General features: G+C 43.5%; 1 protein-coding gene across 1 annotated transcript in view; it reads right to left on the minus strand.

Annotated features, from left to right (window-relative positions):
* Nucleotides 1-16,239, minus strand: part of LOC126419272 (uncharacterized) — a 123,651-nt gene extending 107,412 nt beyond the window's left edge. Inside the window, exons 1-2 of the mRNA XM_050086434.1 lie at nucleotides 16,183-16,239; nucleotides 12,752-12,824 (exon numbers count right to left, since the gene is read on the minus strand). Of these exons, the coding sequence (XP_049942391.1) occupies nucleotides 12,752-12,824; nucleotides 16,183-16,239 (130 nt within the window). The remainder of the gene's footprint in view (nucleotides 1-12,751; nucleotides 12,825-16,182) is intronic.
* Between the last annotated feature and the right edge of the window lie 8,281 nt (nucleotides 16,240-24,520).

Genomic DNA, 24,520 nt, shown 5'->3' on the forward strand with positions numbered 1-24,520 from the left:
GTGCAGTAGGATTTGTCATGCCTTCTCAAAGTCCAGGTCGGGTTGACGGAAGAGATAGAGAAGATCCAAAGAAGAGCGGCGCGTTTCGTCACTGGGTTATTTGGTAACCGTGATAGCGTTACGGAGATGTTTAATAAACTCAAGTGGCAGACTCTGCAAGAGAGGCGCTCTGCATCGCGGTGTAGCTTGCTCGCCAGGTTTCGAGAGGGTGCGTTTCTGGATGAGGTATCGAATATATTGCTTCCCCCTACTTATACTTCCCGAGGAGATCACAAATGTAAAATTAGAGAGATTAGAGCGCGCACGGAGGCTTTCAGACAGTCGTTCTTCACGCGAACCATACGCGACTGGAACAGGAAAGGGAGGTAATGACAGTGGCACGTAAAGTGCCCTCCGCCAGACACCGTTGGGTGGCTTGCGCAGTATCAATGTAGATGTAGATGTAGATGTTTGACAAACTCCACCACGGACTGTTGTTCTCTAATAGTAGATGGGCGGTATGAGAGTTAACTTTTTTTTCTGCAAATACTGATTTGTGAAACCCAGCCTGCTCCTTCGTGAGATAGAGAAAACAATAGGTTGCAGAACACAAGGCTGATGCAGTGTTTCTTGACCCATGGAAGGCCTTCGTAGCTGTCTCCCACGCAAGGATATCAGAAAAGATATAGTATTGGATTGAAAACTTTGATCTCATGTGGCTGTTATCCACCAGTCTGTATAATACAGGGTGACAATTATTGAACTATATGAAATAAAATCGTCATAACTTGTGAACGATTTGCGTTGGGGCGTCCAAACAGCACGGTTGGCATCGGGGCATGATGGCAACCAGGTATGGTTTGTTTTAGCGACGAAGCCCACATCCATTTGGAAGTGTTCGACAATAAGCAAAACTGACGCATTTGGGGGGCTGAGAATCGGCATTTCACGATCGAGAAGTCTCTTCACCCTCAACAGGTTGTTGTGTGGTGTGCAATGTCAAGTCACGGAATAATTAGTGCAATCCAGAATGAGATTCTCCCTCTGCAGCGGAGTGTGCGCTGATATGAAACTTCCTGGCATATTAAAACTGTGTGCCCGACCGAGACTCGAACTCGGGACCTTTGCCTTTTGTGGGCAAGTGCTCTGTAGAGTTTGGAAGGTAGGAGACGAGATACTGGCAGAAGTAAAGCTGTGAGTACCGGGCGTGAGGCGTGCTTCGGTAGCTCAGATGGTAGAGCACTTGCCCGCGAAAGGCAAAGGTCCCGAGTTCGAGTCTCGGTCGGGCACACAGTTTTAATCTGCCATGAAGTTTCAATTAGTGCAATATTCCTTGATGGCACGGTGACTACCGAAGATGATTTCATCCCCATTATCCAAAGTGACCATGATTTCGACAAGATGTGGTTCATGTAAGACGGAGCTCGACCCTATCGAACAGGAGAGTGTTTGATGCCCTGCAGGTGCACTTTGGGGTACCGAGAGGCCACTGGCATGGGCCTCGATTGGCCGCCATATTCTCCGGATCTCAACACGTGCGGTCCTTTTTGTGAGGCTATATTAAAGACAAGGTGTACAGCAATATCCCCATAACCATTACTAAGCTGAAAACAGCAGTTCAGCGGGTCATCGACAGCATCGATGTTTCGACACTTCAGCGGGTCGTGCAGAATTTCGCTATTCGTCTGCGCCACATCATCGCCAATGATGGCAGGCATATCGAACATGTCATAACTTGAATCCGAATATAGTGTGTACAATGAAGATTTTCTGACTCGTCTCGTCTTCGTTGATGAATCGACATTTCACTTAAGTGGAAATGTGAATACAAGTAATGTGCTCATCTGGGGGTCAACAAATCCCCACGAGATATTATAGTTGCAAAGAGATTACCCTAAGCTGATTTTTTTCTGTACCATATCCCGGCGGAATGTTTATGAGCCTTTCTTTTTCGTCAAAGCAACTATAACTGCTGTTTCTGATCTTGATGCTCTAAATTATGGATCTTTTCGTCAACTCGAAGGAGCTGAACCACAGAATTTTAATTGGCAGCAGGATGGTGCACATCCTCATTGGCATAACTTAGCGCGCAGTTGATTAAACGACGCTGAACCTTAATACTGGATTTGCCGCAAGGTGCCGAATGACAGATCTTGGTTTGCATGACCTCCACGTTCACACACGAGCTGACTCAACGCGACTTTCACATTTGGGGGTTCGTAACGGATCTTGTGTACGTGTCTGCACTACACGCGGAGCCACCTGAGTTTAGAAACAGCATCGTTGCAACAATTATACCAGACCCACTGATCAATGTTTGGGAAGAGGTCAGACGAAGGTAGTCACATTGAATATTTGTGGGAAAAACTGTTTAAGCTGCTCTCTAATTTGCTCTACTATTTATAATTGTAGGTTGAATGTAATAAATTCTACAGAGCATTAGAACCCATACAGTCATTTTAAAACGCCCTTGTGTGTGTGTAGACCACATGAAATGATTGCATTTGAACATCAACAGCACAAACGGTTGTGAGGACCCAGGTATCGGTCCACACTGAAACACCCAAACACCCATAATAGTATGTGGTGTAGCCTCTATGGACGGCAGGGCAGGCACTGACTGTGCACCCAATCGATCGTTGCAGCAGATGATGAATACTGTCCTACTGGGATACATTACGTCACGCCTGCTCGAACTGTTCAAGTAGTTCTGTAAGAGTTGTTGGCTGATGAGTTGCACGAGTCACTACTCGTCCCATCATATCTCACACGTGCTCGATTGGAAACAAGTCCGGAGATCGTGCTGGCGAGGGAACTTGCTGCACATTTCATATTAAATTTCACAGGCAGTGTGGGAGGGGGGGGGGGGGAGAGGGTGTATTATTGTGTTGGGACAACACACCAGTAGTGGGACAAAGAAGAGAACATGGCCCCACATTGAATTGTTGCCAAATATATTCCAGATGGTGGGTCGAAGATGGCGGTGATAGATATGGCAACGCTGCAATCACGTCATGGCGGGAAGTTCAAATTTTGGCAGGAAGATAGGTCAACTGGGTTACCTCCACTAACCTAAACCCCCTCCCCTCCCCCAGAAAATGGTGAGAAGTTGTAATATTATTGCGCTTTCCGTTGTATGAAAGCTGTGAGTACACTTGGAAACGCATTCACCTAGCTGTGTATCAAATGATCAACTTACGATATGAGACCTATTCTTTGAAAGACATTTGTTTTACATAATTTACGTAATTGTAAAGATGGGCATCTAGCGTGACTGCTAATACATCGATTGCGCAGTCAAAGACACATTTTAGCAGAAGCTGAACTGAGCATTCCGCTTCGATCTAAATAATAATATAAAAAAACCTTTGTAGATCTTCATATTTTATCGTACTTCTCCTTGTAATGTGAAAGCATAAAGATGGTCGTCTTTAAGCCATATAAGAGAGCGGTCTTCCCAGCATGCACACAACAGTTATTAATTAATAAAATTCAAGTAATTTATGTTTGTTACTGTAAATCGGCAAGTTCTTGTTATGAAGGTGTTGAACAGTGTAAGAATTGTCTCAAAGGAAGGAGAAAAGTAATGACTGTAATTTGTGCCAAAAACGTGAATCAAGAAGCTAGCACAGGACAGGCTGAAGATTACTTATATAAGTTATACTGTTAATAAATAAGCCCTAATTGCTTGTGAGAATTATTTGAATATATTTGGTGTTTACCAGATGTCTTATTCTATTCTTTCCCTTTATTTTTTTTTACCTCCATGTCATATTATTTTTATAAATGTCAAACAGCCTTTACTACAGCAGAGAATACTGCGGCATCCTGGCCGTAGACAGAAGGCCGCTCCTTGTCTTCTATAAAACTCATAGCTGCCCCGTGCCTTAGATAATTATAAAATTCGTATTGATTACGTAAAGGAATCCGGGTTGTTCTTTTCCAAATAATAGAAGCCTTCGCGTAATCAGAAACTAGCCTTCTTCTGACAACGATTAGGAACTGACCAGAAGATGGATGTCTTCAACTGCTTTCGTGTTTCCTGTGGCAAAGCTGTGCCAAACTGGGAACACGACATTCAAGTATGAAACACAAAGTATATATATAATTATCAGATTAAAATTGAAATACATTTGATTTAATTAATTTTTTTCTTTTGTTGTTGTTGTTGTTGTTGTGGTCTTCAGTCCTGAGACTGGTTTGATGCAGCTCTCCATGCTACCCTATCCTGTGCAAGCTTCGTCATCTCCTAGTACTAACTGCAACTCACATCCTTCTGAATCTGCTTAGTGTATTCATCTCTTGGTCTCCCTCTACGATTTTTGCCGGCCGGTGTGGCCGTGCGGTTAATGGCGCTTCAGTCTGGAACCGCGTGACCGCTACGGTCGCAGGTTCGAATCCTGCCTCGGGCATGGATGTGTGTGATGTCCTTAGGTTAGTTAGGTTTAATTAGTTCTAAGTTCTAGGCGACTGATGACCTCAGAAGTTAAGTCGCATAGTGCTCAGAGCCATTTGAGCCATCTACGATTTTTACCCTCCACGCTGCCCTCCAATGCTAAATTTGTGATCCCTTGATGCCTCACAACATGTCCTACTAACCGGTCCCTTCTTTTTGTCAAGTTGTGCCACATACTCCTCTTCTCCCCAATTCTATTCAATACTCCATCATTAGTTATGTGATCTACCCATCTAATCTTCAGCATTCTTCTGTAGCACCATATTTCGAAAGATTCTATTCTCTTCTTGTCCAAACTATTTATCGTCCATGTTTCACTTCCATACATGGCTACACTCCATACAAATACTTTCAGAAACGACTTCCTGACACTTAAATCTATACTCGATGTTAACAAATTTCTCTTCTTCAGAAACGCTTCCTTGCCATTGCCAGTCTACATTTTATATCCTCTCTACTTCGACCATCATCAGTTAGTTTGCTCCCCAAATACCAAAACTCCTTTACTACTTTAAGTGTCTCATTTCCTAATCTAATTCCCTCAGCATCACCCGACTTAATTCGACCACATTCCGTTATCCTCGTTTTGCTTTTGTTGATGTTCATCTTATATCCTTCTTTCAAGACACTGTCCATTCCGTTCAGCTGCTCTTCCAAGTCCTTTGCTGTCTCTGATAGAATTACAATGCCATCGGCGAACCTCAAAGTTTTTATTTCTTCTCCATGGATTTTAATACCTACTCCGAATTTTTCTTTTGTTTCCTTTACTGCTTGCTCAATATACAGATTGAATAACATCGGGGAGAGGCTACAACCCTGTCTTACTCCCTTCCCAACCACTGCTTCCCTTTCATGTCTTTCGACTCTTATAACTGCCATATGGTTTCTGTACAAATTGTAAATAGCCTTTCGCTCCCTGTATTTTACCCCTGCCACCTTTAGAATTTGAAAGAGAGTGTTTCAGACAACATTATCAAAAGCTTTCTCTAAGTATACAAATGCTAGAAATGTAGGTTTGTCTTTTCTCAATCTTTCCTCTAAGATAAGTCGTAGGGTCAGTATTGCCTCACGTGTTCCAACATTTCTATGGAGTCCAAACTGATCTTCCCCGAGGTCGGCTTCTACCAGTTTTTCCATTCGTCTGTAAAGAATTCGCGTTAGTATTTTGCAGCTGTGACTTATTAAACTGATAGTTCGGTAATTTTCACATCTGTCAACACCTGCTTTCTTTGGGTTTGGAATTATTATATTCTTCTTGAAGTCTGAGGGTATTTCGCCTGTCTCATACATCTTGCTCACCAGGTGGCAGAGTTTTGTCAGGACTGGCTCCCCCAAGGCCGTCAGTAGTTCTAATGGAATGTTGTCAACTCCCGGGGCTTTGTTTCGAGTCAGGTCTTTCAGTGCTGTGTCAAACTCTTCACGCAATTACCTATCTCCCATTTCATCTCCATCTACGTCCTCTTCCATTTCCATAATATTGTCCTCAAGTACATCGCCCTTGTATAGACCCTCTATATACTTCTTCCACGTCCCTGCTTTCCCTTCTTTGCTTAGAACTGGGTTTCCATCTGAGCTCTTGATATTCATACAAGTGGTTCTCTTTTCTCCAAAGGTCTCTTTAATTTTCCTGTAGGCAGTATCTATCTTACCCCTAGTGAGATAAGCCTCTACGTCCTTACATTTGTCCTCTAGCCATCCTTGCTTAGCCATTTTGCACTTTCTGTCAATCTCATTTTTGAGACGTTTGTATTCCTTTTTGCCTGTTTCACTTACTGCATTTTTATATTTTCTCCTTTCATCAATTAAATTCAATATTTCTTCTGTTACCCATGGATTTCTACTAGCCCTCGTCTGTTTACCTACTTGTTCCTCTGCTGCCTTCACTACTTCATCTCTTAAAGGTACCCATTCTTCTTCTACTGTATTTCTTTCCCCCATTCCTGTCAACTGTTCCCTTACGCTGTCCCTGAAACTGTACAACCTCTGGTTCTTTCAGTTTATCCAGGTCCCATCTCCCTAAATTCCCACCTTTTTGCAGTTTCTTCAGTTTTAATCTACAGTTCATAACCAATAGATTGTGGTCAGAGTCCACATCTGCCCCTGGAAATGTCTTACAATTTAAAACCTGGTTCCTAAATCTCTGTCTTACCATTATATAAACTATCTGATACCTTGTAGTATCTCCAGGATTCTTCCATGTATACAACCTTCTTTCATGATTCTTGAACCAAGTGTTAGCTATGATTAAGTTATGCTCTGTGCAAAACTCTACCAGGCGGCTTCCTCTTTCATTTCTTAGCCCCAATCCATATTCACCTACTATGTTTTCTTCTCTCCCTTTTCCTACTCTCGAATTCCAGTCACCCATGACTATTAATTTTTCGTCTCCCTTCACTACCTGAATAATTTCTTTTACTTCATCACACATTTCTTCAATTTCTTCATCATCTGCAGAGCTAGTTGGCATATAAACTTGTACTACTGTAGTAGGCGTGGGCTTCGTGTCTATCTGGGCCACAATAATGCGTTCACTATGCTGTTTGTAGTAGCTTACCCGCACTCCTATGTTTTTATTCATTATTAAACCTTCTCCTGCATTACCCCTATTTGATTCTGTGTTTATGACCCTGTATTCACCTGACCAAAAGTCTTGTTCCTCCTGCCACCGAACTTCACTAATTCCCACTATATCTAACTTTAACCTATCCATTTCCATTTTTAAATTTTCTAATCTGCCTGCCCGGTTAAGGGATCTGACGTTCCACGCTCCGATCCGTAGAACGCCAGTTTTCTTTTTCCTGATAACGACGTCCTCTTGAGTAGTCCCCGCCCGGAGATCCGAATGGGGGACTATTTTACCTCTGGAATGTTTTACCCAAGAGGACGCCATCATTATTTATCCATACAGTAAAGCTGCATGCCCTCGGGAAAAATTACGGCCGTAGTTTACCCTTGCTTTCAGCCGTTCGCAGTACCAGCACAGCAAGGCCGTTTTGGTTAATGTTGCAAGGCCAGATCAGTCAATCATCCAGACTGTTGCCCCTGCAACTACTGAAATGGCTGCTGCCCGTCTTCAGGAACCACACGTTTGTCTGGCCTCTCTACAGATACCCCTCCGTTGTGGTTGCACCTACGGTACGGCCATCTGTATCACTGAGGCACGCAAGCCTCCCCACCAACGGCGAGGTACATGGTTCTTTTATCATACTGGAAAGTTCAAATTTTGGTGAAAAAAAGGTCAATTGGGCTTCCTCCACTAACCTGAGAAAATGGCAGGAAAAATGTGACTTGGGCTATCTCCACTAACGTAAGTCCTCCGACCGCCACTTCTTCTCTAGAACTGGTGGGAAAAGGACTCAGCCTTTGCTGGATAGGACAGGTATAAGTCTTTTTTTGCATGCAGTCCTAATTTACACAATTTGAGGCAGTAGCTCCATCGAGTGTGTTTAACATGAAATTCGGAGTCCAAGTGACCTAGTACGCAGTACCGCCAACCAGAGGGCAGCGGCGTCCGTCCTATGACGTAATCGAAGATGGCAGTCTGTGGGAAAAATGGCGGGACCCGTAATCCAGTAATGTGGTAGACTTGAGCTAGTAGGATGGTGGCATCTGGTAATGTCATTGGAGCGGGTATAGGGCAGGCTCAGCAGGTCTGGGACCTCAGTCAGCAGCAGCAGCAGCGCAAGAAGAAGAAGAAGAACCATGAAGGGTCAGCAGTCGCAATCCAACACAGCCCTGCAGAACAGGAAGAAGCGGAAAAGTAAGTTCTGCATATCACATCTTTTTATTCGGTTAGCATTATTATTATTATTCGTTGTTTTCGCATCTTGGACCTTATGTAACACTTCCTCCTCTTTGGTCAGCAGTAGCCCTCGACACGTCCAAGCCTGCAGGGCCGAGTGCCAACATGCCGACCTCTGCCACGTCTGGAACTGTAACAACCTCAGGTGCTAACTTGTCAAGACTTGCAACGACCTCTGGACCTCAGGGAGCAACGACCTCCAGCATGTCTGAACCTTTAGCAATCACGTGGGATCCTGTAGTGCACATAGCCCACTTGCTGGAGCAGGACAAGGAACTGTTATTGTCTGTCCCACTCATCGATTTCTGTGTTGAGGACACGTGATCTGGTCCCAACACATCGAACACTTCTGGTGGTCCTAAACAACAGCAAGATGGAGGAGAGTACTGGTGACCAACATAAGACCTATCCCAGCAGAACATCCCTTTGCTAGTGCAGGCGCAGAGTGCAGATGCTGTGGATAAGAAGGTATCAAGTGTACCCATGCTTTTCAGTTCTATGTACGATTTAACGAAACATGTAAAAACTGGTATAGCAGCACATCATGTCTGGGGCTTGCAAGCACGAATAGAAACTGAAAGGGTGTGAAAGTGCCACTTTCTGTGTTCGACTGGGACGAAATATGTCATGCAGAGCACTACATCAATCATCAGATGACTACAGAGTATTATCCAACTCGTTCTCCCCCAGACATTCGCCTTACTGGTGAGACACTATCTATTACAACAGTGTATGAAAACTGTGCACAATGTGTGAAATCGAATGACAAGTGTGTTTATCTAAGGCACGCCTCAGTTTTGGTTGCCGAGCATAGAGTCTGCATACAATGATGTAAACTTCCTATGTGTGCATAGCGTACATGTTAATGATTGGGAGCAGTAGCTTTGTTTGCACATTACCGCTGACCCCAAAGAGAAACAGATCAAATGTGTGTGTGAAAAACCCAAATACTGTGAGATATCCATTGGCTTGAGGGAGATACGTGCGGACTTTATTGCATATCAAAAAGCTTTGTTTGGGAAATACTGTGCAGGTGCACAGAAGAAGATAAAGAAAGAGTGTGATGATTTTTTTTGAAATACTGCACCCTATATATTTAAATAAATAATGTATGTACATATAATGTCAAACTGTGTTTGTCGTTTATTTCATACCTCTTTCATTATAATCAAAGTGTTACACTTCTTAATATCATTATTTTTCAGTGCTACACCTATAATGATGCAGCAGCAGACAATTACTCCAAATCGCCTCACCAGTTATTGATAAAATGAATTATAAAGTTACTCTTCATGGGTCAAATACATATAGCTCATTTCTCTGTGTAGCCAATATAGCTCAGTCAGTTAAGTGATGGAGCTATAGTGCCTACACATACTATTACCGTCTCTACGTGTGTATCTTTCTATACGTGCCAACTGCTTATCAGTACCTGACGTAGTTGGTATCATGGCAGGGTGGATGAAACATCCTCATCACAAGAACCTTGGTGTCGGTGACTGGTCCTGTGAAGATGCAAAAGATGAACTGAAGAGGAAGAAGAAGAATGGAATTCCCCTTCCTGATAATATACGAGCAATTATTGTAGGTCCATTCAATTATGGCAAGACTAATGTCCTCATCACCCTGCTAACATGTAGATAGAGTCCGATTTGAACACGTTTGTGTGTCCTCAAAAACACTGTTTCAACCCAAGTATCAGTTATTAAAGGAGATATTAAGCAGTGTAGATGGTGTTACATACACGACATTCAGTAAAAGTGGTGATATCATCCACCTGAAAAAGCAAAGCCAAACACTGTCTTTATATCTGACGATGTTGCTGTGGGAAACCAAGGCCAAATTCGAAAATATTTCTGTTTCGGTCGTCGTATGGGTGCTGATGTATTTAATCTAAGCCAAACATATTCCAGAATCCCGAAATAGCTGGTTAGGGATAATGCAAGCCTCATTACAGCCTTCAAACAAGACAATCTGAATTTAAAACACATTTACAAGGCACATGCAGGAACGGACATGTTGTTCAATGATTTTGTAAGGATATGTGCCGATTGCTGGAATCATTCGCAGTATGGGTTTATCGTTATTGATAAAACAAGAAAACTGAGTGATGGTAGGTACAGGTGAAACTTTCAAGAATTTCTGCATATACAGGGTGGTCCATTGATCGTGACCGGGCCAAATATCTCACGAAATAAGCGTCAAACTAAAAATCTATAAAGAACGAAACTTGTCTAGCTTGAAGGGGGAAACCAGATGGCGCTATTGTTGGCCCACTAGATGGCGCTGCCATAAGTCGAACGGATTTCCAGTGCGTTTTTTAAATAGGAACCCCCGTTTTTTTATTACATATTCGTTTAGTACGTACAGAAATATGAATGTTTTATTTGCACCATTTTTTGCGATTTGTGATAGATGGCGCTGTAATAGTAACAAACATATAGCTCACAATTTTACACGAACAGTTGGCAACAGGTAGGTTTTTTAAATTAAAATACAGAACGTAGGTACGTTTGGACATTTGATTTCGGTTGTTCCAATGCTATACATGTATCTTTGTGAACTTATCATTTCAGAGAACGCATGCTGTTACAGCGAGATTACCTGTAAAGAACACATTAATGCAATAAATGATCAAAATGATGTCCGTCAACCTCAGTGCATTTGGCAATACGTATAACGACATTCCTCTCAACAGGGAGTAGTTCGCCTTCCGTAATGTTTGAACATGCATTGACAATGCGCTGACGCATGTATTCAGTAGTTGTCGGTGGATCACCATAGCAAATATATTTCATCTTTCCCCACAGAAAGAAATCCGGGGACGTCATATCCAGTGAACGTGTGGGTCATGGTATCGTGCTTCGACGACCAATCCACCTGTCATGAAATATGCTATTCAATACCGCTTCAAACGCACGCGAGATATGTGCCGGACATCCATCATGTTGGAAGTACATTGTCATTATGTCATGCAGTGAAACATCTTTTAGTAACATCGGTAGAACATTACTTAGGATATCAGCACACATTGCGCCGGCCGGAGTGGCCGTGCGGTTCTAGGCGCTACAGTCTGGAACCGAGCAACCGCTACGGTCGCAGGTTCGAATCCTGCCTCGGGCATGGATGTTTGTGATGTCCTTAGGTTAGTTAGGTTTAATTAGTTCTAAGTTCTAGGCGACTGATGACCTCAGAAGTTAAGTCGCATAGTGCTCAGAGCCATTTGAACCAACCAGCACACACTGCACCATTTAGATTGCCATCGATAAAATGGGGGCCAATTATCCTTCCTCCCATAATGCCGCACCATACATTAACGCGCCAAGGTCGCTGATGTTCCACTTGTCGCAGCCATTGTGGATTTTCTGTTGCCCAATAGTGCATATTATGCCGGTTTTCGTTACCGCTGTTGGTGAATGACGCTTCGACGCTAAATAGAACGCGTGCAAAAAATCTGTCATCGTCCCGTAATTTCTCTTGTGCCCAGTGGCAGAACTGTACACGACGTTCAAAGTCGCGGCTCTGCAATTGCTCGTGCATATAAATATGGTACGGGTGCAATCGATGCTGATGTAGCATTTTCAACACCGACGTTTTTGAGATTCGCGATTCTCGCGCAATTTGTCTACCACTGATGTGCGGATTAGCCGCGACAGCAACTAAAACACGTACTTGGGCATCATCATTTGTTGCAGGTCATTGTTGACGTTTCACATGTAGCTGAACGTTTCCTGTAACCTTAAATAACGTAACTATCCGGCGAACGGTCCGGACACTTGGATGATGTCGTCCAGGATACCGAGCTGCATTCATAGCACACGCCCGTTGGGCATTTTAATCACAACAGCCATACATCAACACGGCATCGACCTTTTCCGCAATTGGTAAACGGTCCATTTTAACACGGGTAATGTATCACGAAGCAAATGCCGTCCGCACTGGCGGAATTTTACGTGTTACGACGTACTTACACGTTTGTGACTATTACAGCGCCATCTATCACAAAGCGAAAAAAGTGGTTCAACTAAAACATTCATATTTCTTTACGTATAACACTAATATGTAATAAAAAATGGGGGGTTCCTATTTAAAAAAACGCAGTTGATATCCGTTTGACCTATGGCAGCGCCATCTAGTGGGCCAACCATAGCGCCATCTGGTTTCACCCTTCAAGCTAGACGAGTTTCGTTCTTTGTAGTGTTTTCGTTTGACGCTTATTTCGTGAGATATTTGGCCCGGTCACGATAATGGCTACTGTAAATCTGCAGGCTTCTGACTCGATAATAAGAACAATAATAATAATGGTAGTTTGAATCTTTAAGTGAGGCAGCCATGTTGGGTACTCGTGGCTCAATCCGCAGTGTGCCACTCTCGAGAATAACCACTTCATTTCATACCATGGTCAGGTAAGCTACGATATTTCTAACAGATATTTCTTCTAACAGATCACCCTGCATTGTAGAGTAAATTCTTAATTGTAATAGCTCAGAAGTCCAACTCGCAAAAATACTCACCTTTTCTCGAGTAAATACTAATTTCCGTGTCCATGTCCTTTTCCACCAGGAGGCAGACTGCGGCGTAATCCAGCTGTGAACAAGAGGGTTATGTGAGCTGTATTATAAAAGAAATTGAAATGGGACCAGAGCCAGTTCTACTTTAACGGGCAGAGGTCATTGTTTTTCTAATGTAAATAAACCAACCACTTGGTTCAGTGTTCTAACGTAAACAGAACACACACTTTATGACCGTATTTTAAAGAAACTGCTGAATGAAGCTCTTAGACTTGTCTACAGGAATGCTTCTAAAAGTGAAATGCTATTAGCCTAATTCCATAACTGCCCTCTTAAAGGCCATAATTTATGGTCTAAGGTGGCTTGGCCACCTCCCTCCCAAGCTATTTTTATGCATGTCTAATTTTAATTACCATAATCTTTGGTCCAAAACTGGCGGCCTCCTCTCCCCCATTCACTCAGTGCATTCCTACTGGTTCCCCACCACCAGCCCCACGCTGTCACTCTCCGGGATACCCAGCACCATGAGACAGATTAAGCATGCATGCCCTGCATGTCTGCTGATCAGCAGGAGCAGTCGCAAATAAAGGTGATACCTGCAAACTCGTTTTCCAGAATTTGCAGCAAAGTATGGGGTTCTGTGGCATTTTCTACTGCTATTTACAGTTTTGGGGCAGTTTTGTCGATTTTTTTTTTTGCTGGTTTTACAAAGACAGACACAAATGAGAGATTCTAAATGTTTAACAATTACCACTACAGTGTGATATTTTAACAAATGCACCGATTTCCGATGTTAAACAACTTGCACAATTTAATTACAAATACATTCCAGCTGCGTACCAGGTACATGTCTCGCTGTAAGGAACTGATCCTTGCTTTATTAGTGTGTTAAAAAAAACAATTACACTACTGGTGCCTAAGAGAAGATTATGATGGACTTACAAATACTGGCAAGACTGTTTCTACAGAACAGTGTATACACTGCAAAATTCATTAATATCCCACACTTGTGCCACTAGCATTGGGACGCGATGTAATAATTAGCTAGTATTTAACAAATAGTAAAATACTGTATGTCTCCCCGGCTGTCTGCGTGAAGCCTCCCCAGAACAGTGCTCGATCAATCACTCTGCCTCTGCACTGTATGCGTCACTGACCCCAGCCACCGCCACTGTCACCTCGCACTCCTAGTGTCATGTTTTTTGCATCTAAGGATCCAGCCAGCATCCAACACCGTGGAGATGATTTTAACGGTGAGATGGAGGTAGCGGAAGGTCTCCACCGGACACACACACACACACACACACACAAGTGTAATAACGAGAGGTAATGGTAGCGGTCGCTTAGACAGAAAGCCTGTTGTCCTGCAAGTCCTTCCCACTGGCAACACACCAGGAGCCACAGGGTCCAACGGTCTTAAGGACGGACGATGACACACGGAGCGAACGCTTAATAAAACCTATTCGACAATTTGCTTGTATTTTAGCGGTATGCAATCGGATCAAAAGTATAAGGACAGCAACTAGCGCACATCAGTATGGCATGTTTCTACTGATCGAATAGCATGCTGCATTTAAAGAGAAAGTCGTGACGGGCAAGTTTGAGACTTGTGTGAGGAATTTGTGAATCACTGTGTTTATAATCGAGATGCAACGTTTGATTACCGCTGCCTGCCAATACTGCCATGCAAGCAATAGCAGCTATGCCAGCGGCTGCAGCACCCTCATGTGTCCAGAGCATTGCTCATCTGTGTGTATAAATACTCATCCAGTGGCCAGCCAAAACGTGTCCCTGCATGCAGGCTGCCAACCTGGAACTTTCGTGCTGTACTACACACACACACACACACACACACACACACACACACACACACACACACTTACTTAAACTTACGTAATTTTTCGTTGGAATCATTTAGGGAGACGTATGTGGGAGGTAGTGATATATTACCTACAACGCTGGCAAAGAGATCGCCTATATTACTCCTATAACAATGTTATTCCACAGTCTTAAGAAAAAGAGCCTGTGTGTGACATAAACCAGTCCATTTAAAGATTTAGAGTATAAAACATGTATATAGCATTATTCTTGTAACTTAATTGACCTACAGCAATAGAGATTTACATGTGACTCACTTATTAATAACACAAGTGTACCCGATGTCAGTATCCATACAATGGTAAGCCTAGTGTATGCAGTCTCTCTTTAGCAGATTTCCCACATCATATTCTAAGGCTTCTGATGGTACTCTGGGATATGAATATACACTAACGTACATGATACTTCAGTCATGGGGGAGACCTGCACTATGTGATCAAAAGTATCAGGACACCTCAAAAAATATGCGTTTTTCATATTAGGTCCATTGTGCTGCTACCTTCTGCCAGGACTTCGAAAGAGGTCGGGTGATGGGGTGTCACTTGTGTCATTCGTCTGTACGCGAGATTTCCGCACTCCTAAACATCCCTAGGTCCAGTGTTTCCGATGTGATAGTGAAGTGGAAACGTGAAGGGACACGTGCAGCACAAAAGCGTACAGGCCGACCTCCTCTTTTGACTGGCAGTGTCCGCCAACAGTTAAAGAGGGTCCTAATCTGTAATAGGTAGACATCTATCCAGACCATCAAGCAGTAATTCCAAACTGCATTAGGACCCACTGCAAGTACTACGACAGCTAGGCGGGAGACGAGAAAACTTGGATTTAATGGCCGAGTGACTGCTCATAAGCCACACATCACGCCAGTAAATGCCAAACGACGACTCGCTTGGTGTAAGGAGCCTAAACATTGGACGATTGAACAGTGGAAAAACGTTGTGTGGAGTGACGAATCACGGTGCACAATGTGGCTATCCGATGGCAGGGTGGGGGTATGGCGAATGCCCGGTGAACGTCACTGCCAGCGTGTGTAGTGCCAGCAGTAAAATTCGAAGGCGGTCGTATTATGGTGTGGTCGTGTTTTTCAAGAGGGTGCTTGCACCCGTTGTTGTTTTGCGTGGCACTATGACAGTTCAGACCTACATTGATGTTTCAGTACCTTCTGAATCTTACATCCTGATGTAAGCGGCTAAAAGGTAAAGAAAATACTACGGCGGTCACTGATTTAAACCGAAATGATTATCCTAACAACAAAATGCCGTTCAGTAACTACATACAGTAATTAAAAATGATAATATGCCTTGATTAAAACAACTTTGTGATTGAAGTTTCAGTGATTCGACTGGCTGGGTTCAGCCGTCAGCTAATCTTAAGTTATTATGGTTGGCCATGGGCTCGCTGCGTTGTCTGTTTTATAGATATGTGCAAACCGTGTGAAGCGTGGCGGGCTGCAAACCGACAAGCAAACCACTGCAATCTGCCAGTCACAAAGTAATTTTCTTGGAGCAATGTGATTTTAGGCGTATTACCCGACAGATGATACCACAGTTAAAACTCACCACTTGCGTGCCGCAGAGGCAAACTGCGACCCGACGCAAGGCGCTCTCGCTCAACATTGTGACCGACCACTGCTCCGCTGGGTTTCGTTTCCATGGAAACAACGCTTTTGGAACTGACGCGTTTCCGTATTACATTATCGCTGACCGCTGTCACGTGACACCGTCGTTATCTCAAAAGCGAGTCTCAGCAGCAAGCAATCTCGGTTTGTTGGTACGGATAAACAGGGTGGTCCATTGATAGAGACCGGGCCAAATATTTCACGAAATAAGCATCAAACAAAAAACTACAAAGAACGAAACTCGTCTAGCCTGAAGGGGGAAACCAGATGGCGCTATGGTTGGCTCGCTAGATGGCGCGACCATAGGTCAAACGGATGTCAACTGCGTTTTTTAAATAGGAACCCCTATTTTTTATTACATATTAGTGTTATACGTAAAGAAATATGAATGTTTTAGTTGGACCACTTTTTTCGCTTTGTGATAGATGGCGCTGTAATAGTCAAACGTATGAGTACGTCGTATCACGTAAAATTCCGCCAGTGCGGACGGTATTTGCTTCGTGATACATTACCGGTGTTAAAATGAACAGTTTACCAATTGTAGAAAAGGTCGATGTCGTGTTGATGTATGGCTATTGTGATCAAAATGCCCAACGGGCGTGTGCTATGTATGCTGCTCGGTATCCTGGACGACATCATCCAAGTTTCCGGACCGTTCGCCGGATAGTTACGTTATTTCAGGAAACAGGAAGCGTTCAGTCACATGTGAAACGTCAACCATGACCTGCAACAAATGATGATGCCCAAGTACGTGTTTTACCTGCTGTCGCGACTAATCCGCACCACAGTAGCAGACAAATTGCGCGAGAATCGGGAATCTCAGAAACGTCGGCGTTGAGAATGCTACGTCCACATCGTTTGCACCCGTACCATATTTCTATGCACCAGGAATTGCGTGGCGACGACTTTGAATGTCGGGTACAGTTCTGCCACTGGGCACAAGAGAAATTACGGGACGATGACAGATTTTTTGCAAGCGTCCTATTTAGCGTCGAAGCGTCATTCACCAACAGCAGTAACAAAACCGGCATAATATGCACTATTGGGCAACAGAAGATACACGATGGCTGCGACAAGTGGAACATCAGCGACCTTGGTGGGTTAATGTATGGAAGTATAATTGGCCCTCGTTTTATCGATGGCAATCTAAATGGTGCAATGTGTACTGATTTCCTACGTAATGTTCTACCGATATTACTACAAGATGTTTCACTGCATGACATAATGACAATGTACTTCCAACATGATGGATGTCCGGCACATAGCTCGCGTGCGTTTGAAGCGGTATTGAATAGCATATTTCATGACAGGTGGATTGGTCGTCGAAGCACGATAGCATGACCCGCACGTTCACCGGATATGACGTCCCCGGATTTCTTTCTGTGGGGAAAGTTGAAGGATATTTGCTATGGTGATCCACCGACAACTACTGAATACATGCGTCAGCGCATTGTCAATGCATGTGCAAACATTACGGAAGGCGAACTACTCGCTGTTGAGAGGAATGTCGTTATACGTATTGCCAAATGCATTGAGGTTGATGGACATCATTTTGAGCATTTATTGCATTAATGTGTTCTTTACAGGTAATCTCGCTGTAACAGCATGCGTTCTCAGAAATGATAAGTTCACAAAGGTACATGTATCACATTGGAACAACCGAAATCAAATGTTCAAACGTACTTACAATCTGTATTTTAATTTAAAAAACCTACCTGTTACCAACTGTTCGTTTAAAATTGTGAGCCATGTGTTTGTGACTATTACAGCGCCATCTATCACAAAGCGAAAAAAGTGGTCCAACCAAAACATTCATATTTCTTTACGTACTACACGAATATGCAATAAAAAATTGGGGTTTCCTATTTAAAAAAAACACAGTTGATATCTGTTTGACCTATGGCACCGTCATCTAGCGGGCCAACCATAGCGCCATCTGGTTTCCCCCTTCAAGCTAGACAAGTTTCGTTCTTTATAGATTTTTCGTTTGACGCTTATTTCGTGAGATATTTGGCCCGGTCACGGTCAATGGACCACCCTGTATATCTACACACACACACACACACACACACACACACACACACACACACACATACATAAAAAAAGTTTTGCATCACGTCGGTTCCGAGAGTTTCGGAACCTGTACAGAAAATTGAAATAGAGATCAACATAAACATCATTTCATCCCTTTATATTGCTCATGAAAACCACACATTGCTTGTTGTACAACCATACAGCGAGACCGTCAGAGGTGGTGGTCCAGATTGCTGCACAAACTGGTACCTCTAACACCCAGGAGAACGTCCTCTTGCACTGATACATGCTTGTATTCGTCTTGGCATACTATCCACAAGTTCATACTGTCCAACGCCTCAACGGCGATTTGGCATAGATCCCTCAGAGTTGTTGGTGGATCACATCGTCCGTAAACAGCCCTTTTCAATCTATTCCTGGCATATTCGATAGGATTCATATCTGGTGAACATGCTGGCCACTCTAGTCGAGCGATGTCGTTATCCTGAAGGCAGTAATCCACAAGCTGCGCATCTTCATAGATTTCAAGTAAGCGAATGATTTCTGTTGACCGACAGTCCTTGTTCAACGCCTTACAAGAACCTGGACTCGACCCAAAAACACTACGATTAATCAGACAGACATTAGCTGACACAATATCGAAAGTTAAATTCGTGAGTGAAGTCTGTGATCCCTTCATGATCAAAACTGGGGTGCGCCAAGGCGACGGATTATCCGCACTATTATTCAACCTAGTCCTGGAAAAAGTAATGAGGGAATGGGAAAAATAACTCCAGGACACTGGAAAGCGACCGACCTGGCAGATGCAGGGGCAAAATAGAAAAATCAAACCTCGCTTTTGCAGACGACCTGGTCATACTATCAGACATCGAAGCAACAGCAACCAAACAAAGTGAGGTACTAAAAATATGCGCGGAAAAAGTTGTGCTTGAAATCTCTTTAAACATAACAAAATTAGACACAAAAAACAGTAAAATAAAAAGAATTGCACACTTCAAGTGTCTAGATGAAATCCGTGAACCTACAGGAGGACAAAAGATCGCACAGAAGACTCGACTACAAAAAATAGAAGAGAGCGTTCGGCAATACACAGCTCGTATATAATAAAAATGTCCTTTCACACAAAAATCAGACACTACAACAGAGTAATAAAGCCTGAAATGTTTTATGCAAGTGAGACGCTAACACCCCATACGAAAAGTGACATGGGAAGCATACTGAAGGAAGAAAGGAAAAACCTGAGTAAAATTCTCGGTCCGAAGTTGACAGAAGAGGGATACAGATTACACTCTAGGCTGACTATAGAGAAGATGTCAAACACAGCAGCAGATGTTAGAAAAAGAAAGTTGAAGTTCTAAGGGCACATCATCAGCCTATCACCAAAACGACTCGCCAAGAGAATTCTAACATACATGCAAGGGGTCAAATCAAAAATACCATGGCTCACACAAGCCAACTGGATCTAGAAGCAGGCAAAATCGATTCAATAGAAATTGAAGACGGAAATGCATACAGAAACAAGATACATAAGTGTAATGTGAGGTCACAGAATGAAGTTCCAAAGAAAGCAAGGACAAAGTGGACTGAAGATAGAGGCTCCATGGAGAATATATATCTCTGTGTGTGTGTGTGTGTGTGTGTGTGTGCGCGCGCGCTACAAAAAGATACATCTATTACCCGCATGCTGCCTCACATTGTGTTGATGTGGGTATTTCCTGTTCCACTCCTAAATAATGCCAGAGGATATCAAACGAATACCTTCAGATGTTAAGAAATTCTCCTCTGTCAGAAATGTTTTTCTTGCTACTTCCAGTCTGTATTTTGTATCCTCTGTACTTCAGCTGTCATTAGTTATTTTGTTGCCCAACTAACATAACTTATCTACTGCTTTTAGCCTCTCATTTCCTAATCCAGTTCTCTCAGCGTCGTCCGATTTAATTCGAATACATTAGATACACCTGTTTTCCATCTGTTGATGTTCATTATGTGAACTCTTTTCGGGACACAATCCACTCCGTTCGACTGCGCTTTGAAGTCGTTTGCTGCCTCTCAGAGAATTTCAGTGTTGTTGACAAATAAGTTTTCATTTCTTCTGCACGATCTTCAATTCTCTATCCAGATTTGTCCTTGGTTTTCCTTTACTACTTGTTCAAAATATAGATTCAGTGACACTGAGGACAGACTCCAGCTTCAAATTGATTTTCCTTGAGGGTGGCTGCTACCAGTTTTTCCACTGTCCTGTAAATAATTCGTGAGAGTATTTTGCAACCATGAGTGATTAAACTGATATTTCGGTAGTATTCACATCTGTCAGCATCTGCTCTCTGTCACGGCTGGTTGTCCCAGTGAGCTCAATAATCCCGATGAAATGTCGTATTCTCCAGGGGTTTGTTTGCACTTAGTGTCAGAAAGAGCTCATAATTTTCCGATCTTCATGTCAGGATCCTTATGCTCGATGAATATTCGAACATGATGCGCTTACGAAATTATTAATAGTAAACTTATTGGTGACAAGCAACGTGTCGTTGGCAGCGTCAGCCATTTGATTTTGATAATCATCCACTCCCCTGCGTACTAAACGATCCCGTGGCGACACTTGCCGCTGCTGTTTAGGTCTTCTCTATCGTTACTATTAATTATACCTGGCACGGTTGCCAGACAACGGTATAGGTTCGCTCAGGACAATCGGACGACGGTTTAGTGAATCACTTCTTTCATCGATGAACTAACGTTTGCTTAAGATTCTCATTACGATTAGCTGCTGATTGAAATGGTGTAATGATTGATTCTCTGAAATCGCATTCGGAAAGAGCCCTGCTTATACAGCAAGCAACAAAACGATACTGAATATCTACAGGTTTACCATATACGTCGGTATTTATTATGGGAAAAACGATGTTCCCAAACCAGCTGGGGACTTGTCTAGAAGCAGGCTATTCGCAACATGATAGTCATTTTGCGACACAAACACATTAATGATTAGACTGTAAACACTGCCGTCCATCACGTGTAAGAGGAAATGAGACTCCAGAAGCGTTAAAAGCGACCCCTGTGTACAGGCTACCAGCAGTGGGGTTACAGGCATGCGCCCGTCTTCCACTCGCCACACAGCATCGAGGTGCACAGCTCGACTGGTCCAGCCAGAGTATCATTTGGAAGAAGGAATGGTGTGCCACAGTCTTCAGCGATGAAAGCAGATTCTGCCTACAACCAAGTGATGGTCTTCCGCTCTTACAGCGAAGATGTGATGAGCGCTGCCTCGAACATTGCCGCATTGGACACACATTCGGGAGAGCGACCGTTCAAATCCGCGTACCACCACACTTATGTTTCCCGTGATGCCAATAATTTTCTCTAAGAATATGCCGAAGTGGTTGCTTTGAAAGGGTGTCACTGATTTCCTTCCCCATCCTTGCAACAATCTAAACTTGTGCTCCGCCTCTAACGACTCAGATATCGACCGGACGTTAAACCCTAGTTTTCCTATCAACAGTGCCTTCACCTGAGGCATACTTATTTCATCCCAGGTCTTACGGTCTGATAGGGTACAGTCCACCTTCACTTTTTGGAGAGAACGCTGAACAGCGTTAGATACACGAGAAATATTGCTCGACCAGTTCTTCTGCCGTTCTTGAAACTGGAAGGGAAAGTGATGTTACTGCAGGATAATGCTGGCAAACAAACTCTCGGTGAAGCTGCACATGCTCTGCAAGATTTGCAACAACTTTCCTGGGGCATTGGCGTCGGATATTGACTTTCAGCATCCCTAGAGATGTCGGTTGATCACGATACACTTGCGACTTCAGGTAACCCCAAAGCCAATAATCGCACGGACTGAGGTCTGGGGACCTGGGAGGCCAAGCATGACGAAAGTGGCGGCTGAGCACACGATCATCACCAAACGACGCGCGCAAGAGATCTTTCACGCGTCTAGCAATACTTTTTTTTCTAATAAAACCTCATGCCATTCCAAGCATGTGTGTCAATTTTTATCTCTCTATCTACATTATTCCGTGGTTTATTAAGTTTTCAAATTTATACTGACTTTTTGATCGCCCGGTATATTGCTTCTGCAACAAATTTTGAATAAATTGTAAAGCTCTCAATAGGGCTTTTAATTTTTTTCCTGCTGTGTATAAGACAGAAGTTTCTCACAACGCCATTCCTGTATAAAACATTCTCGGTTTACTTGACGCATCAAAGATGGATAAAATCTCTAGGTTTTGACGAAGCCCTCCACCTTTTTCGTCAAGAACAATCAACTGTCATGGCTCCTGTTGTGGTAACCATGAACAGACCAAAGACAGCTTGTGATGAGCATACATCATTATTACATCATGTCGCCAACGATTGTGTCAATATCTCCACTGGTGGTATCGCTCTCGTAGTAACGTAAACAATTCAGTGCATTTGTCTGTGTCTTCTCGACGGTGAATTTCCACTCACCCACGCTCCTCAAGGTTATAAATGCTGTGCTGGTTAAAGCTATTCTCGCACATTCAAATTCCCACTGTTCCTTATGTTACAGAGTGCCAGTATGGAGAAGCATGGGGCAAGATTTTAGTTTCATTAGACATTATTCCGTCTCCATTTGTGAAACAGTGTCCAACAATTGATGGTTTCTCAAGCTCTCCATTGCTTAATGTGCCTCTGGTGCTCTGCACTTTGGTCCATAATGGTAAGGATAGACTGACCAATGCAGTTGATTCTGCAGTCGCAAAAATCTTATAAATTCAACGGACCTGAGAACGAGATGTCCGCATCAGGATGTAGCATCTCCTGTCATTTTCTTGGGTGGTTCTTCCCAGAATCGTATCTGTTTTGCAAGATGTAGAACAGGAGGAGATCAGTAGATAGATCGTGACGTCGTTGTTCAGCATTTTCGCCTTTTAGTTTCTCTGAGTGCACTAAGTTTGTATCTCTAACCCCATAGCCACTCATTCTGTTCAAGTACTTCTGCACATTAATCTCGTAATCCAGGCGGCTCTCACCACAAACAGTTTTAGCTCTGTTCTGGACAGGGTGGAAACTCCATGGATTTATACACGGCGGAGAAAAATTTTGTCACGAAATTTTAATCCTGGATAGCTGATGCCAGTAGGAATCAAAATTCCGAGGGTCACTCCAAAAGAAATGCACACTATGTGGTGTCACCGCAAGACACCACACTTGCTAGGTGGTAGCCTTTAAATCGGCCGCGGTCCGTTAGTATACGTCGGACCCGAGTGTCGCCGCTACCAGTGATTGCAGACCGAGCGCCGCCACACGGCAGGTCTAGAGAGACTCCCTAGCACTCGCCCCAGTTGTACAACCGACTTTGCTAGCGATGGTTCACTGTCTACATACGCTCTCATTTGCCGAGACGACAGTTTAGCATAGCCTTCATCTACGTCATTTGCTACGACCTAGCAAGGCGCCATATTCAGTTACTATTGATATTGATATTGTGAATCATGTACCTTCAAGAGCGACGTTCATCATTAATGGATTAAAGTTAAGTATCAAACTAATTACGTCCGCTTTCTGAATTCTAATTCCTTGTCATGTTCCAGACCTCACGTCAGTATAGTCCTTCCCTCCTCACGCCAGCCTGCGTGAGCTAAAACGCGTGCATTTCGGCCTCCTCTAGTAACACGGAGTTGGCTCTTCAGCCAACACATCACACTATTTTAGTAAAAATACAGTTTTCATTCTGCATGTGTGAAAGTTTTACAGTGTGTAGATACATCCTTCCCACCTGTTTCCAAACTTAGTTCAACCTGTTCCCGTGAGTGGCGCCGTCACAGCATGTCTTCAAGCCACACTTGACGTTCCTCAGAAGCAAAGTGCTGTCATACAATTCCTGTGCTGTGAAAACGAGACAGTGGGAAACAGCCACAAGCGGTCGAAAAAGGTGTATGGAGATGCTGCTGTCGATCACAGTACAGTTAGTCGGTGAGCAAGCAGGTTACGTGATGAAAGCGGGCACGGCAATATTGAGGATTGTCCTCGCAGCGGCAGGCCTCGTACTGCACACACTCCAGACAATGTGCAGAGAGTTAACGAATTGGGCCGGCCGGAGTGGCCGTGCGGTTCTAGGCGCTACAGTCTGGAACCGAGAGACCGCTACGGTCGCAGGTTCGAATCCTGCCTCGGTCATGGATGTGTGTAATGTCCTTAGGTTAGTTAGGTTTAATTAGTTCCTAGTTCTAGGCGACTGATGACCTCAGAAGTTAAGTCGCGTAGTGCTCAGAGCCATTTGAACC

The sequence above is a fragment of the Schistocerca serialis genome, chromosome 9 (assembly GCF_023864345.2).
Source record: "Schistocerca serialis cubense isolate TAMUIC-IGC-003099 chromosome 9, iqSchSeri2.2, whole genome shotgun sequence".
NCBI classification, from domain to species: Eukaryota; Metazoa; Arthropoda; class Insecta; order Orthoptera; family Acrididae; genus Schistocerca; species Schistocerca serialis.